Source organism: Ochlerotatus camptorhynchus, unplaced genomic scaffold (assembly GCF_037179485.1).
Source record: "Ochlerotatus camptorhynchus isolate MF236.1 unplaced genomic scaffold, CSIRO-AGI_Acam_v1.1 ptg000432l, whole genome shotgun sequence".
NCBI lineage: Eukaryota > Metazoa > Arthropoda > Insecta > Diptera > Culicidae > Ochlerotatus > Ochlerotatus camptorhynchus.
The window spans coordinates 4,869,711-4,887,776 of NW_027040918.1; the positions used below are offsets into that span (position 1 = coordinate 4,869,711).

The 18,066-nt window shown below is 38.4% G+C and overlaps 2 protein-coding genes across 2 annotated transcripts in view; one reads left to right on the forward strand and one right to left on the reverse strand.

Annotated features, from left to right (window-relative positions):
- Window positions 1-18,066, forward strand: part of LOC135711377 (nuclear pore complex protein Nup88-like) — a 489,612-nt gene that overhangs the window by 321,129 nt on the left and 150,417 nt on the right. The window lies entirely within an intron of this gene.
- The window catches only part of hec (hector), a 102,158-nt gene that overhangs the window by 29,905 nt on the left and 54,187 nt on the right, over window positions 1-18,066 (reverse strand). The window contains exon 6 of the mRNA XM_065234303.1: window positions 3,780-3,881. Within this exon, the coding sequence (XP_065090375.1) occupies window positions 3,780-3,881 (102 nt within the window). The remainder of the gene's footprint in view (window positions 1-3,779; window positions 3,882-18,066) is intronic.

Consider the following 18,066-nt stretch of genomic DNA (forward strand, 5'->3'; position numbering starts at 1 on the left):
GCCATGAAGAAAAGGAACTTCGACACGCACATTGGCAACTGGATTCATACTATGCTTGCAAAAAGAAAAGTCACTTCTGGGCTGGGAAGCTCATCTATAACAGTAAAGGCAACGAAAGGCTGTCCTCAAGGAGGAGTCCTCTCACCACTAATGTGGTCTTTAGTTGTAGATGATCTTCTAAGAAGCCTAGAGGCGAAAGGTTTCGAAGTTGTGGGCTTTGCGGATGATATAGTCATCGTAGTTAGAGGAAAGTTTGACGCTATCATTTCAGGAAGAATGCAACAGGCTCTAAAGTTAACCCAATCTTGGTGTATTAAGGAGGGCCTAAACATCAACCTAAAGGAGTCCAAGCTTGGAGGAGAACAGATCCATCTTAGTGAACAGGTCAAATGCCTAGGAGTTATATTGGATGCCAAGTTGAATTGGAATGCTCAGATTGATTCTGTGATCAACAAAGCAACCAGTGCCCTGTGGTTATGCTCCAAAACTGAAGGTAGAAAATGGGGTTTGAAACCAACAATGACAATGTGGATTTACACATCAGTATTCCGTCCAAAAGTAACTTATGCTTCGTTAGTGTGGTGGCCAAAAACGAAAGAGGCTACCGCACAGAAGAAGCTGGCAAAACTACAACGTCTAGCATGTATTGATATAATGGGTGCGATGCGCAGCACCCCATCAAAAGCGTTAGATGCAATTCTCAATCTACTGCCCTTGCATGAATACGTGCAACTAGAAGCGGAAAAAAGTGCTCTAAGGCTCAAAAGGTTTAAAATAAAGTCATGCCTGGTGACCTGGTTAATCACCTAAGCATTTTACAATACTTCCAACGAGGACCAGTGATGAGTATGAATGGAGACTGGATGAAACCAGAGGACAATTATGACACTCCCTTCAACGTATGTGAAATGCTGCGTTCGGATTGGGAAGTCGGTGGTCCTAGCGTTCGTCAAGGCTCAATCATATTTTTCACAGATGGCTCAAAAATTGGAACATACACACTAGACACTGTGGCATTGAAGGGAATGAAAGGGCAGACGATCTCGCAAAATTAGGTTCCAATTCACCGTTTATTGGCCCAGAACCATACTGTGGAATATCAAACTGTACGGTAAAAATTGAACTCAACGCTGAAAAGAACAAAGGGTGATGGCCAACTGGATGGCCGTCACGAAGTGCAACCAGTCGAAAAGATTTATAACTTAGTATATACACTGGCTTAGTAACTGGGCACTGTCCGAGTAGATATCATTTGAAGAACATTGGTCGGGTTCAGAGCGATATCTGCCGTTTCTGTAGCATAGAACGTGAAACCTCGGAACATCTGCTCTGCAGTTGCGGTGCATTACACAGGCGTAGATCTAAATTTCTTCGTAGTGTTATTTTACAACCTAGTGGAATTGGGTCTGCTAATCCTGGAAAGGTATTTGGTTTCATAAACCATATCATACATGACTGGGAAAGGACGTGTCCAGGAAAGTTCAAATAATGGACGCAGTGGTTCAACTCCCCCCAACAAAAAAAAAAATCGTATGGTGATCACTCCAGTTATGCAGTAGTGGCGGGAAATTCTTGGGTGCAGTTTCTTGTTTTGGCACCACTTTAACTATGTTAACTTAGTCAGATGAAAACTTAAAACCCCGTTTTTGAGCATCAAAAGACTGAAAGCCATATAACCTCCAACCAGTGATGCAAAATATCATGACACTCGCTCGACACTCGTCAACGCATCAACCGACTACCGCTGACAGAACGTTTTGTCACGCAGTGAAAGGTAGAGCCATTGTTTCAATAAACTTAAATTTATTTCTGGAGGCAATACAACTGGCACCTCTGTTTCAATGATACTTTCACGATAGCTAGCAAAGCAATAAAGTAGAAATGGTTTTCTTTGTGATAAATTTTGTTCACCAAGAGTTTTGTGAAGCAGTCGTTTTGAGTTTCGTGTATTCGATTGCGTTTGATTGTGCTATACTTCGAAGAACACTAGTAAGTAAATACAATGAATGTGTTTTACCCAGGAAATTTTCGATCTAAGATCACGAAATACATGTTTTAAATTTTCGTATTCATAATATATGAATGTATGTGTAAACTAATGATGATGATTTTATGATATTTAAAAAAAGAAGAAGAACACAAAATTACTTACCCTTTGTAGAACCTTAAACGGAAGCTATTGGGCTCACTCACCAACACACTCACATGAGCAAGCAAAGCAGCAACTACTTTAAAACGAGCACAGATGAGTGTCGTAATTGTCGGGAATGACCAGATCTTTGATGGATCACAACCAAAGACGACATTCACCAGTTGCTTTTTACTTCTTTCGTCAACTTGATGGATGGTCATGGAGAGTACTTCGACAAGCACATTGATAGGAATGTACCAAGCGTTACTAGCATCAGCTGTTTGACGACCATGATTGTGATGGGTCGCAACTCTGCCTCCAACATAGTTCGTAACAGTCGATCCCGCCAAGAAAGTTCAACACAATGGCATGTTACTTTCAACAACTTGACAACGAATATGGACCCGCTACAAGAACATTACTCAAGGACTACGCCACGCAAAACCGGAAACTTGGAAACACAGTGTCGAGAAAAGAGTTCCTTCTCAGGTGCAGGAGAACGGCAGTGTTTCCAACGCACATAACAAACGTCTTCAGGTGCGTTTTTCCGCTGATCGAGGATAACAGCCCGTACCTCAACGAGCTGAATCGGCACGTCGCGCAAAACGCTTATAAACATTCCAAAGCGAATATCTCAATGAAACTAACTGGTTTCATGATGCAATCTTCAGCAAAGTTGTTACTCATTAACTGTTTTGAAAATCTGAAACAAATTGAGAATAAGGAAACTTTTTCATGATCAATAGAGTGTAGGAGCACAGACAAACAGACGTAACTCTTCATTCTGGATCATCGTTTGCGCATTTAACGATTGGTTTGAATGTTATCGTTTCCGCGAACTACTCGTCGTAGCGCTGCCATCGGATCACTTTGACGTTTCTATATATTCGGTTTATGTTTTATTCAAAATCTCTAAGTCTAAATTTGGAGATGCTATCAAAACCCGATTTAGAATCGGTTCAGTTCTGCAGATCAAAAATTTCAAATTTTGCATCAGCCTAGTATGAACGTAGATTAAAAAGTGACATCATTACATGTATTTAGACATTTCCTGCTGAGGCATGGTATCACCTGGACATGTACCTGATTGCACTCCTGCTTGTGGCTAAGGAAATTACGTCTGCCACTCAATGGTTTCCCTTATTTGCGGTGGATCTATTTTCGGAGCACTGCACATCTTGAGCTTTGGTGGTGCATTTTGATTGTATGCAGGACAAAAACCCACGTGAAAAGTTCTAGAGAATGCAATTCAAGGATGACCATTCGATAAGGGTAGGCTCACGCAGTCCTTATTCGCTCATCAAAGGTTTTATATTTTGCGAAGGGGACCATCCATTAAAGACGTAGCATATGTTTGTCCACTATAGACCTCCCTTTCCCCTCGTAGCGTAGCCCTCGGTCACAACAAATTAAAAAAAATGTGCTGATGGAAAGCAGTGGAGGACCTCCTATGGCTTCTGAAAACAAATAATTTAGAATGTCTCTGATAGGTAACATAAGGACAAACCCTGCTTTTAAGTGTCCTTATATTAATTTCCATCAGTGTAGTGTGAACGCTGCAATGTTTTTTTTTAGACTTCATCTGCCATAAACTTCGTTCACTTTAAATCTTAACGATGTTAGCACTGACTAGATTGATGATACTTACAATCACTAACACCAGATGAAGATGGAGTCCCTCGCAGAACATCCAGAAATAGTTTACCAGCATCAGGTAATGCAGCAGGATGTGTAGCGCGATGCACCAGTTCTGAAAATAAACGAAAGCAAAGAACCTCCTTAACTACAAGATCCATCAGGATTTCAAAATGCTTTTTTTTTTCTAGGAGAAATTGGCGTTCACTCTTTACCTCGCCGTTAATTGGACCAACAATAGCGAATATCTAGTTGATCATTTAAATATGTCCTATCCTATGATCGATTAGCTTCCAAAACAATCCCTGTTGTGTTTAACGTTTTTGACGCTAGCTACTAACGACTTTAATAAAATTGTGTGACAAATATAGCGTGGAACAAAATGGGACCCATTGGAATGTTAACCTAGAAATATAATGCATTAAGTGGGATATCAACTGTTTCCTCTATCATCGTCCCATCTACCTCGAATATCCTTAGTTCAGGTAACGACGAAAGTGCAAGTCGACGGCGATAGTGCGTCGTAAGACCACCGAGAAGCACGACCGTCGTCGTTGAAAGACAAGTGGTGTGGAGGAGGAAGTTCATCAGCAGCGCATTTTCGGATTGCACCTGGAGGTGAAATTAAATGCCAGGGGCAAACGAAAAATCCAGAAGACGCTCAAAGAACCTGTGGAACTGGCTTGTGGAAGCTTCCATTTACTCGTTTATTAGACAAACGAGTACCGTAAAGCGAGGTGAAGTTGATCAGTAGAGTTATTTTAAAAAAAAAAGCTCGTTTATTTGGAAAGCTCAATCGCGTTCATTGTTCATGGTTTGTAACAAAATTCACTCATTTCTATGTGTATCAAACATATGTTTGAAAAAATATTCAGGTTTATCGGTAAACAGTGATCAACTTCTCTCCGTTTAACGGTTCCACTTAATACACCTTCAGGTGATCCTTGGTGATAAAAAAAAAACGTATTTCACTGTACCTCATTGCACATGGCCATTGTATGAGTTGTTTAATTACTGGAACTTTGTCCACTTCAATGAAAGCAGGTGAACTGCTTGCATAACTGATTTCCTTACTTTGTTACCAATTACGTGAAAGCTTTCGAGCAATTACACCGTCTGAAGTTCACTAGCAAAATTATGGTCGTAAAAAGAAAGGTCATTTAAACGGACAATGCAAGAAACTTTAAGATCAAATACAGTTTTGCACATTTCATATTCGTTTTTATTTGCTATTTAACCATACGATACGAAGAAGGAACCTACCTACGTTTCCGAAAAGTACAACCAAAATAAACCTCAACCATTCGCTGTAGTTCGCTGCAATGCAAGCTCATGACTGTATGAACGAACAGCTCTTCAGCGAAGACCGGACTCTATTTTTTTACTTTGTATACTATTATATAGTGTGCCAGCAGACCAACAAACAATGAGGGCATCCTAAACCAACACGTTTCACGTGCTGAATCTTGGTCGGATGGAACAGCAGCATTGGGCAAATGTGGGACGTTGACACATGGAGTTTGCATGCATATTTTTTTACCTTCGGAGACCGTCGTGAAATATTTCCCAATCCGAAACATTCCTGTTCCCGAACCGAATCGAAACAACCCCTGTCAGGGCAGCGTGGATTTGCTTTAGACCTAGGTACCTGCCGCTTTAAACTGACTTTGCTAAGGAAGGCCTCGAAATTCTTCTCGACGAACGGTTTGATGCAGATCCCACACACAATTAAAAAAAAATCGCAGATCTCTCAGGAATTGACTATTTTCCAGGTGAATATGAATTTCCGCAGAGCCACCTCTCACGGGGTCTCCCGTCCCGACTGGCACACCACATTTTCCATCGGATCCCTGTCTGCATACCTTTCAAAAAGTGGCTCAATCATAAAATTTGCTAACCAAATTGCCGAGAGTCATGTAAACCATGAATCAACACGCATTTTCAGCCTTGATACTTAGAAGGAAGTTTCGAGGGCTTGGGGTTGTCAGAAAAAAGTGGAAATTTTGCTAGTGGATTACGTAGTATGGGCACTCACATCAGACACAGTAAATCTTGCACTATAAAATGTTTTAAGTTCTTGAGATTTTATGTAGAATTGAAATTTGCATCCGTTCTTCATTCAAACTAATTAGAGTCGTCAGCTAGCCGACGGGTTACAAAATCGCTAAAAGAATGTCTACATCGATCGGCTTTCGCTAAGAGGAAGAGGAGACAATAGGTGAACCAATTTTCTGTCAGCGCCTGTTAGGTCAGGCGAACGTATGGAAACGCGAGAATTTTTACCACAGGGAATCTATTTTCTTGTGTTTTGACAGTCGACTGCGTCGCCCAATAGTTTTTGCACGGTCGTTTCCGCGAGAGAACAAGAACACGTCACAGACAAAAAGAAGCCAGTTGTCTCCTCTTCCTCTTAGGGCTTATACGTTTTTGCTTCACTGAAGAAGGTTCCATTCGCAGCCTGCTTGGTTTACCGCGCACACCAACTATGCCTTAAAAATAAAGTTAATTTTCCGAAACTTTTGGCATTGATTGACACAGTCTTTGGAATTATTTTTCTTTCAACCATTTCTACTTTCGATCTGAAACCCAAGATTTTGTCCGGAAGCACTATTCACTAAAGCGAATAATAAAATCATTTCCGACGTGGGACACATAATAGCTTTGCGACATTTTTCGATTATTAACTCGCTGAAGCACAACTTCCAGTTGACGCCGTATCGATTTTCGAACCTATTGATTGTAAACAAACTCATATGTATGCATGTCAGATTGTTGTTCTGATAATTTCTTTTTACATCAAAAGTGCCGGAAACGAACATCATTTCCATGGACAACAAAAAAGGAAACGAGAAAAATGAACTTTGCACTCCGTTATGCTATCGCAATTTTTGCAGTCCTATGCGACGAATGAGGAACGTGAATGTTTGTGGATTTAAGGCAGTGGTGTTCAACCGGGGGAATTTTGGCCATCCAAGTGGTTGATAAAATATAACATGTTACTTTAAGTTTTTAGTAGGAAATTGTTGACGGTATTTGAGATTCAGCCCTTCTACGATTACGAATATAGTATATTGCGTCATCAGCAATCTAGATGCTCTGAAAATCTCTCGCTAGCGAATCAATTTACGGAAAATATTTTGTCACTTCTTGAATCTAAGGCTGTGTTCCATTTGGTAAATTTTCACTTAAATTTGACACTTTGAAAATAAATTAAAATGTTCGAAAATCCCTCTGTTGTAGATCGGCCGATTTTCGAGAAAGCGTCTGTCAAATTGATTCCTTGTCTGTCAGAAATAAGACTGCTGGAATAGCAGGTTTATTTGAAAATTTTCCATCTGTCAAATTTAAGTAAAAATTCACCAAATGGAACACAGCCTAAATCCATCTACTCTCATCCTTCGGATTGGCGGGAATCTTCAAAATCTTCAACAATCTTTTTTCTACATACATTCGGGAATCTCACGACAGCAAATCAAAATCATTCATGCGGCATGCCCGCATAAACGCGAACCATAAATTGACCTTACCTAAAATGGTTAAAAATTGTTTATAATCCCTGCTAAACTTTAACTGAAATGGTTATAGAACTTTACATGAACGTTTAATGATAAAGTTTCAACCTTATGTATTATGGTTTTTTGGAACTGGACCTTACAAATAATGGGTTGTTAAGAACCATTACCATTCCAAATTCTTGTTTTCTCCATACATTTTCGGAAAGAGAACTATATTAGAACCTTTTAACTTATGGTTAGAGAACTTTAATGGTAATGGTTATGGTAGTCAGTAAGGTCCACGAATGGTTTTGTAACATCGATCAACTTTATGTGGAATATATCGCGAATTGGTTGCCTGTAATTTACTGATTACCAATTCACGATATATTCTACGTAAAGTTGAGCGATAATACAAAACCATTAATGGACCTTACTGACTACCATAACCATTACCATTAATGTTCTCAAATCATAAGTAAAAACGTTCTTATATAGTTCTCTTTCTGAAAATGTATGGCGAAAACAAGAATTTGGAATGGTAATGGTTCTTAACAACCCATTATTTGTAAGGTTCAGTTCCAAAAAACCATAATACATAAGGTTGAAACTTTATCATTAAACGTTCATGTAAAGTTCTATAACCATTTCAGTTAAAGTTTAGCAGGGATTATAAACAATTTTTAACCATTTTAGGTAAGGTCAATTTATGGTTCGCGTTTATGCGGGTGTCGTCTCCCTTGGACTTGGTCCTATAAACAGGCTTGCTGAAACTCCTATTAGTCTTATAAACAGGCTTGCTGAAACTCCTCAAACTCACTGGAGGTTTCAAAACACTCTTTTCCTGCGAGTTTAGCCAGCCCTCACCTCGAGTGAGTGGCAGCAGGAATATGGAAGAAGTAAACAAAAACTCCTCGAGAGAGAAGGAGAGTGAACTTCAGCGAGAGGATGATTTGACGTGAGGTGCGCTCTAGGCGAGTAAGAGAGGTGCCACAGTCGGAAGAAGTGTTAGTTTGTTTACTAAAATGAACCGCCCATTTTGTTATGGCAAGTTTTGCTATAAGAAATGCTCCTCGTGTTTATTAGCGAAATTCACATCAAAGATTGATTAATTGCACAGGAAATCAGTTTGGCACGGCATTTGTGACCAGCATACACCTTCCGGTCGTATGAAACAGGTCAAAACCTGTTCAAATCCGCAGATAAAATTTTTTGTTTTGATTTTCTGTATGGCAAAATAGTGAACTTTTCGTGAACATTAACGGCAAAGAACTCACCAACACTGGGAGGCCGTGAGTTCCTGCCCACCTGTCTTAAAAACATTTCGAGGTGCGCTTTTCGAGAGTCCGGATGAGTTTTTTGTTCGACGCAAAAAGCTCAGAGTTCACCCAGAGTGAGAGTAAAGCTGGGTTTAGACTAGACAAGTCAAATCAAGACCAACAATTGAAATGGCCTTAACTCCATTTTGTAAACAAACCTTGTAAGGCCTTTTTCTCGCGAACCGACGTCCGCAAAGGCAAACCAACATAATGAACAGGTAGGGGAAATCGTCCTCTACCCGATTGTGGTTTAGGTTTGCGAATGAAGGTTTCGGTTCGCGAGAAAATGGCCTTACAAGGTTTGTTTACAGAATGGACTTAAGGCCATTTCAATTGTTGGTCTTGAAATGATCAACTCAGTTGAATTCAATTGGCTTGAAAAGTTGAGCCTGGTTCAACTTTTTTCAATTCAAGTGAGTTGATCAAGTCAGTTGAATGGCATGGTTTACACGTTCAATTCGCGTTCAAGTCAGTTGAATTCAACTGACTTGATCAATTAACTTGCCCTTTCTAAGCCCAGCTTAAGAGCGTGTGATCGAAAACATGAACATGAATGGCAGCAAACCTCACTCTAATTTTAGCTCTGAAGCTCAGTGGAATGATTTGGCAGTAGGAATGCTACACTCGGGTCAAACTCGCGAGGGAGGCTCCAGACTGGTCCTATAAATAACATTGTTGAATTAGTCTTGCGAGTGCTGCCGCCATTCCTATCAGGATTTGTGCTGTAATTCCGCGAACTTGTCATTCAAATACCAAATTATTTGGTATTTGAATGACAAGTTCGCGGAATTGCACACCGCTCGAAAAAGTAGTGTAAATTTCTGTTCAATATTTTTTTTTAATATCTTTATTAAGGAGACTTTCAGCCCTGGGCTGGTTCGTCTCCTTGTTCAATATGATGCACATAAATGGAGCGTCACATATCATATAAGTTTCCATTATATATCATGCAAAGTATGACACATTTCATGCTACATTGCAAATATTGTATACAAAAGCCCATCTTTGTAAACAACATTGTTTACAAGTTGCTCGGTTGCGTGAAATGAAATACAAGTTTACGTGAATGAATGTTTACATCACAATTAAAATTCAGAATTTTGATCTGTGCAGCTCACGCGGAATAACCCACGTTCACGGTACATCCTACCCAACAAACATTGAATGCTGAATAGGAGCTTAATCAGATAAAAATTGGCTTCTTCACCTAAAATATTTCTTCTTCAGTTTTCAAACAGTTCAAATTGTTTGTTGGGTATGTTAATTAACTATATGCGTGACCATTAATACAGTTTATATATCTTATATCATTCTTAAACAACATTCCTTTACATTTAAATGAGAACTTAAGAATAGATCTTAAATATGTGATCATTATTTAACACGATTTATTCTAAAAATCATGAAAATTAATTTAAAATGTGCAAGTATAAGTAAAGGTTGGATGAAACTTGGTTTCCTACCCAAGTAACCAAAAGTTCTGATAAAAGGCTATTTGTGGCTTAAGCAGCTTGGTTGGAGGTGGTCTATAGAATTCTAAGCAGCCTCATTTTTAAGTCGTTATAAGAACTTGAAAGTTCCGGTATCATAATTGAAGAGCATTCTAAGCAGCTTCTGGCGGAACTTGAACGGAACTTTTAGAAAATAAATTAAAAAAGGTTTTTTTGTCCTCTACACCAATCCTATATTTAGTTCACACTTTTATGAAAGTTATTTCTAGTTATTAATGTGTATTGGCAGGTATTATTGGGTATATAGCATTAGTAGTAGGATTGGAGCTGTTTGAAGAATTAAACCCAGTCCTTCTGCGTGAGAGCCCCAGCACGAACCGCTGCGTCATCTGAGTTAAAATAAGCTGTTGTCCCGCCTACTGTTGGAGTTTTCAGTGCCAACTGACTGACTTGAATACGAAACACAACACTTTGATGAGTTTTAAATTGGGGTTTGCCCGCATGATATTCCAACACACTTGTGGCACAGTGGTTAGCAATCGTAGATCGCATGCCGAATACACGGGTTTGAATCCAGGAACTTACTCCTTTTTTTATTTTTTTTTTATGTTTGAATAGAATGTTGATGCACTGCATAAGTATAAGAATTATGATTTATTCGGGACACTGATCATTTCATATTTAGGTACATTAAATTTTGTTACTAATAAAGACTTGTGTGGATTGCTTCATGTGGCTTGAAAGTTCTGTCGGAACTTTATTTGAACTTTATGGAACTTGAAACTTCTGTCGGGACTTTATTCGAACTTTATGGAACTTGAAGGTTCGGTCGGGACTTTATTTGAACTTAAAGGAACTTGGAAGTGATTTTAATTGTTGAATGTGGAACTTTTGGTTACTTGGGTATAGTTTAGGCTAAACCAGGACTCCGCTATTTGGTATTTTTTCAACTAGGGAACAGTTCTGTAAAAGGTTAAAAATCAATGAAAAATTTGGAAAATTTTTCCGAAGATGTTAAATGAAGTTACCCCATTTAATGATAAAAATAAAATTTGGTGATTTTATTGATTTGTTACGAGTAACGGCATCATAACCTAATCAGTAAAGGCACGGTATTACAAAGCTGGAGGCGGCGGGTTCGATTCCCGGTCCGGTCGAACGAATCTTTCGGGTTGAAATTTGTTTCGACTACCCTGGACATGGAGTATCATTAGCGCAAGCACTGCCACACAATATACAAATTCATGCATTGGTATTGGCATCGAAAGCTCTCAATTACTAACTGTGGGAGTGCATTTAGAACACTAAGTTGAGAGCACGCAAAAAGCTAATACACTGGAACCTCCATTTACGAACCAAAACGGGGGTTCGTAAATCGAATTAGTGCGTAAAAAAAAACCTCGTTATTTGGGATTTACTTCGTAAAATGAAAACTCGTTATTTGGGATTTACTTCGTAAAAAGAGGTTTTTGAAAATATTGTCAAATACCCCACAATATGGGTATTTTTGGAATCAGGGTGACGTGTAGGGTCCGGAAATCGATGTCTATGACAGAATTTTCAAGCTTTTCTGTTACCGGAAGCCGCCATCTTGGATTTCAAAATGGCGTCAGACATCGATTTCCGGTCCCTAAACGTCACTTCGATTCAAAAATACCCATATTGGGGGGTATTTGGCAGAATTTCCAAGTTTTTATGTAACCGGAAGCCGCCATCTTGGATTTCAAAATGACATCAGACATCGATTTCCGGTCCCTATACGTCACTCCGATTCCAAAAGTACCCACATTATGGGGTATTTGACAGTATATCCCAGTTTCACAAAATCACAAAAAAAACTCGTTATTTGGAATTTACTTCGTAAAAAAAAACCTCGTTATTTGGGATTTACTTCGTAAAAAGAGGGACGTAAATTGAATACTGCGTAAAAAAAGACTTCGTAAATGGAGGTTTCAGTGTATGCGATCAGCAATAAGGTCCAGCAACGACTTTTCTGTTTGGACCCGCACAGTTCGAAAAAGTAGTGTAAATTTCTGTTCAATATGATGCACATAAATGGAGCGTCACATATCATATACGTTTACATTATATATCATGTAAAGTTCTGACACATTTCAAGCAATGTAGCAAATATTGTATACAAAAGCCCATCTTTGTAAACAACATTGTTTGCAAGTTGCTCGGTTGCGTGAAATGAAATATAAGTCTCCGTGAATTAATGTTTAAATCACAATTAAAATTCAGAATTTTTATCTGTGCGAGTGCAAATATTAATGCTAAACATATTTTCTTTCGCTGATCCATGCTTCTTCTGTGGGGAAAGTAATATTGACTTTAATAAATTGAGGTAAAAGGCTTCTAAAGTATTGCCATGCTTGTCTGCTTGGGATATTGTTGATATTGATTGGAGAAATTGATGGTATTTTGTCAATATATTCTGAGTATTGACAAAGTGAAGTGAAATCAGCTTTTCGTCAATAGTTGTCATCAATCATCGTCATCAATTTCTCCTTTTCGATAATATTGTCAGTATGTCAATTTATTGTCAATGTATTGATAAGTGTAATAGGCGCTAAAAGCAGCGAAAACGAGAAGAGAGAACAACACACTCTTTGTCGAGTGTTGTGAGATGCATGCGAAAAGTTGCTTTGCTAATGACATCTGTGCGGATTTGCTAGCGCTAGTGTAGTAGCCATCTAGCACGAATATCAGTTGCTCCTGGAATCTGATGCTGGTGATGCCCTGTTTACATTATGCTAGTGAGCTTTTTTGCTAGCAGCTAGCTCATTAGCGCTAGTAAAATAGCATAAGTGTAAACACCCCATAACGCTCTGAAGCGCTTTCCAGCCCTGGTTCACGGAGGAGATCGACTCTAAATTGACTGGCTTTTCACTCAACAATCTGCTTGAATATGAGGCAAGCCGATGCAAATTGTACCCAGTCTAGGAGTATACTAACAGATTGAGTGAAACCTTTCTTGATTTTTCTACGTTTTTTGCAAATTGGATTGTACTCAAATATGAGTTATAGATTCCACGGCCGTGTTTCAAATGAAAACCGAAAAAGTTTCAGAACACTTTCGAAGATGGCATGCTGTGCACTTTGCCATCCACAGCTCCAAAGATTAAAACGCTAACTGAACTGTTCAGGCGCGGGTTCCTCATTGACTTTTTATTTCAAATTTAATAGACGTTTTCACATAGCGCGGCTTAAAATGGGTAAACTTCATTAAAATTCAATGGACTCTAGTACTTTGACGACAGTGTATGAAAATATGTATTGAAACCAGAAGAATGGCAACCCCATATCAATCCTATATACGTTTGACAGTAGGCAACGTATACATGAAGGACAGGGACGCAAAAACGTGTTGTAAGCAGAAAGACAAGAGAAGATGAAAGCATCAAAAACATGGCCCCTGAATGTAACGCTGGTTAGCGAGCTGGTTAGTCTTACCTTTAATTATCTAACCTTTTTGCTGGAGGGAAAACGGTGGTGAGCAATTTTTGAAAAGAGGTGAATGGTACGAAAAAGGTTGAAAACCACTGATTGAAGGAGTATGTAGGTAGCATAATAAAAATATGTTTATTTCTTTAACTGCCGTCGAGTAAAAAGCGGCGAAGCAAACATTATTGGGTTAGAGTATCGTTTCATGGCATATTGAGTATTGATAATGATGTAAATATGTTTATTTTCTGATGTGCCATGATGATGCAAAAAACAGTTAATATTAAACATCACACCATATTAAAGAACTGAATACTTCAACATCAACTAATTTTCATTTCTCAGTTGATTGTCACAATTCAGTAACAGAAATCCTTTCGTGTAGCAAAAATGCTCCAACTATGTAAAGAAGCCGTGTGAAGTGCAATTCTATAAAAAAGAAAGCTTAACAACTCATCACCTAGACAGAAAAAAGGTGACAAAAACAACTGCCGGTGAATCCAAGACTCCTTCATTCGACTCAGCAACCCTGTTTTATGGCGTTGGTTCAGTGCAGGGCAACAATCCCAGACTCCTTTGTCCTTTCGCGCACCTAGACCTGGTGCCTACCTACCTATCTATTTTGCATAACATTCTTCTGAATAATGTAGCAAACATTTACATTCCGTCGGAATCTGCGGCATTTTTGTTTTAGAAAAACAATCCTGTTTGCTCTTTGATCCGACTTCTCAGACTTTGGCCCGGAAATTCAATCCCATAAAAGCGGACAATAACATTATTTCCGTTGAATCCACTACCCATAGAAGTCGATAAGCCTTTCCGGGTGCTACCTTTCTGATGAGAAACGTGCAGACAGCAGAAAAAACATAACGTTTTGCATTCTTCTGGGCAAAAGTCAGGCCGGAATCCGTACGGGTAAGGGTACCAAAAATATGAACATATTTATTTATTCACCAGTTCGGGCCACCGAGAATGAGCAATCAGAAGAGGGTTGCTCATTCGCTACTCGGCGGCGGTGTGGATTTAGGGCGGTTTTACGTTGCAGAATGAGGCCAATTCCGGACGAGAGTTGGGTTCCTTCAAGCATTCACATTAAGACAGCCCTCTTCTGTGGGCCGAAAAAATGTTCTAGAAGGATTTGTGTTCTTTACAATTCACTGAATAATTAAAAACGTTGGATTTGTAAATGTGTAATCGTAGCCAGAAGAAAGCATCGGGCATCTGTTCGTGTTTTAGTATTTCAACAAGAGCGTCTTCAAGCACTTCCTTCCTTCCTCAAGCTAACGTAATCGAGAATTGTGTTTATGAGTGATGTAACAGAGCTGGAGCAGCGTCATTTCTTTTTTTCATTTTCACTGCCTTAAAAGAGTCGCAATGTGTAGTGTAAACATATGAGAAAATTTTTAGTAGGAAAGTTCCTTCTCGCATCACACGAAGCATTAGGGCAAAAGTTAAATGAGTTTTTCAATTAGTTGGTCTATGCATCCGAAAAAGTAGCGCAAAACTGCTTTTACGGCCCGGGTAAAACTCACTATAAAAGACAAATACTACACATGACATAGAGCACATACTGTAGAGGGGTAAGCAGCAAAGGGAACGGATTCTCCAACAACAACGATGTGAAAAGGAAATGCTTGTTCGACACCCAAGTAGGATTTCCCCCTCGTGGGTTTCTAAAAAAGCATCAAGTGTCGCTACTCCGGAACATTGTGTGAATCCCAAATGGCTACTTAGTTTGAGTTGGTTTGTTTCGCCGAAGAAACTAACAGTCAAGAGTAACTTTGGTTGAGTTTGATGACTGGGAAGTAGTTCTGCTTCAATTGTAGTTTATGATGAATTCTCCGTTGGAAAGTTTTCCACTTGTACTTTAATTTGAACTATGAAACAATAATGCTTTTCCCGTTCAAGAGATACGTATCCTTTACGTGAAAAAGCTCGTGGTAAGCCACGCTGCAAAGTTGACGTGTTTTGTAAGGCTGACTAAAAGTAAAATGGTACGCCCCTCGCGCGCCGTTAGCACGTCTCTACACTGAAACAAATCGACATGTACCGTTTATTGGATACATCTTATAACATAGCAATGTCAGCAGATTAAATTTTATTCATTCTATGTGATGATGATAGATTCCGCTGGATTATCACTAAAAAACTATGACTGCGATATGGAATGATTTCTATCGTAATTTCACATACTAAGTACTTGATAAAACTTTGCTTCGAACGTGGTTAACGATAGGTAAGACGTATTTGAATATTGTCTGATATATTTCATGGTGAAAAACTGTTGATATGTCATGGGAGAGAACAGACATCTAGAAACTAATGGAAAATCATATAAGTTTGCACTATGAGAAAATTCAGTAAAATATACATGTTTTCATGATGAATATTGCTCACTAAAAGATATTGTAACGTTTTACGTTTATTTGTAAATAGTTTTTCGTTGAAATCTAATTTAATTAACAATTAAATACTTTTTATGTCAAGTTTGCTAAGAAATGAAATATTTCAACCGTGTAAATAAAATCAGACCATTACTGTGTCGATTTTACAACTTTGCCATATTTACTGTGTCTAGGCTACAACTTCGCCATAAAAGCTCAACTTATAGTGAGCTGTATTATATTGTACATGCTTTCTGGAGGCGCCATGAAGTCCGTCGCCATTCGAAAGGTTTGGCGCAACTCTCGAATAAAGAGGGAGTTTTTAAAAGATGACCTATTTGAATAGGAAAAGGTCGTTAGGAATTTTCCTGCTTGCCAAATTATTCTGACTCATCCATTTCGCTTTCGAATCGGCTGGATAACAGAAGTGCGCGAATTACTTTACGTTCTCGAGTTATATTAAATCAAATGGATTTTGTGCGATAAGTTTCTCTAAAGGTACTAAATAGTAGTTGTCGTGACCTGACCGAGGTTTCAAGCCTCGGCCATTTGTCTCAACAAAGACTAGCACAATGCACAACCGTGCGCTACAAAATTAGTTAAATGACTGATTTCACCATGCAATCATGCACAAAGGCGAAGCACATGCTTCGGGTAGTTTCCTCATCGCATGTATATGCATGTGTGCGTTTCTTTGATCATCAAATAATCGCTACACGCTGACTTCAGTATACTCAAGTCGTTTGTTTTATAAGACTACACACTGAATCAAGTTTACTCAAGGTATAGTTATCGTTATTCACTATGATTATTATTCAGTACCAACTCTATCTACCACAGTAGTGAGTGAGTTTTTATCAACCAGTGGCTTTTTAAACGTTTTCTTTCTTTTTGTACAGTAGACATAAGTCCGTATTAAGTTCCGCGTAGTCTGTTCAGTGCGTTTATTTGTGAAATTGTACAAAAAAGGTAATTTTATATAATTTTGTTAAAATTTAGAATTGTATAAGTAATGTGAGTTCGCGTTGGATTTCCAGCGCTTTGCGCTTTTTTGTACGGGCTGGATATACGTTCCGTTCGGCTATCGTCAACGCCGGATCGGGGGTTCCATCTGTGGCATCGCCATCATCGTTCGTGGGAGACGGACATTTCCTGTGACTCGTGCGCCCTGCTAAGGCCCGGCTTTTCGAAGGTAGCTAAACGGAGGTGGGTGAAGTTCGCTAATCTTCGAAGTGAAATATCTTCCGACGGTCGCCAATCATCCGTCGACGAGGTCCCTTCCTACCCCCAAGCGCAGACACCGAATGCATTCACACCTCAACAGTTCTGGATCGAATCCCAAATCAGTTACAATAAAAAAAAAGACAACTGTGAAAGCTCCCATTGCCTGATGTTTATTTTTCGATTTATTTTTAGAAACCTATTAAATATATGTGTCAAAAAAAGAAGTAAATTTCATGTGATTATCACATAAACTTTACTTCGATTGATTTGCGACACATACAATCAAAGATAAATTTAATCAAAAAAGCTTAAAAAGTATGCAGATTCCCGCTTCACCTTATTAAATCCGAGCCATGATTACTTCGGCACTAAACATGCATGATTAAATTCGAAATAATCTTTCCAGTATTAAATTTTATTCTTTTTCAATACTGATATATAATCAAAAAAGATTAAAATTCAATCAAAAATTATTAAAATAGAATCAAAAATGATTAAAATTTATTAAAAAAAAGATAATCTGCAATCTAATCATCCATGATTAAACTGGGATTAATATCAGATGCTTAATTTTTAGAAAGAGAGGATTAATTTTTAATCATTCGATATGATTAAACTGAGTTTAATGTCAAATTGATTAAATTTCAAGCAAAATAGGAATAGTTAAATTTATCAGTGTATATTATATTGTGGTGAAAAGTAAAGCTTATGCTTATGGGTTTCAAATCCATTTCAGTTAATTATTATAAATTGACTGATTTTCATTTATCATATGACGATCATACAAAAGTTACCAAATTATCAGCATTGTAAATGTATCAGATATTCATATAGAATTTACCTGACACATTTTCAATCATATCATTTTCAATGGATTATCTTATAGCGCAAATTTATAAGATTTCCACATAACAGGAATATGTCATATTGGTTCAGTGTAGTGTGGGGAATTGAAATTTTTTGACAGTGGTTTGTTTACAC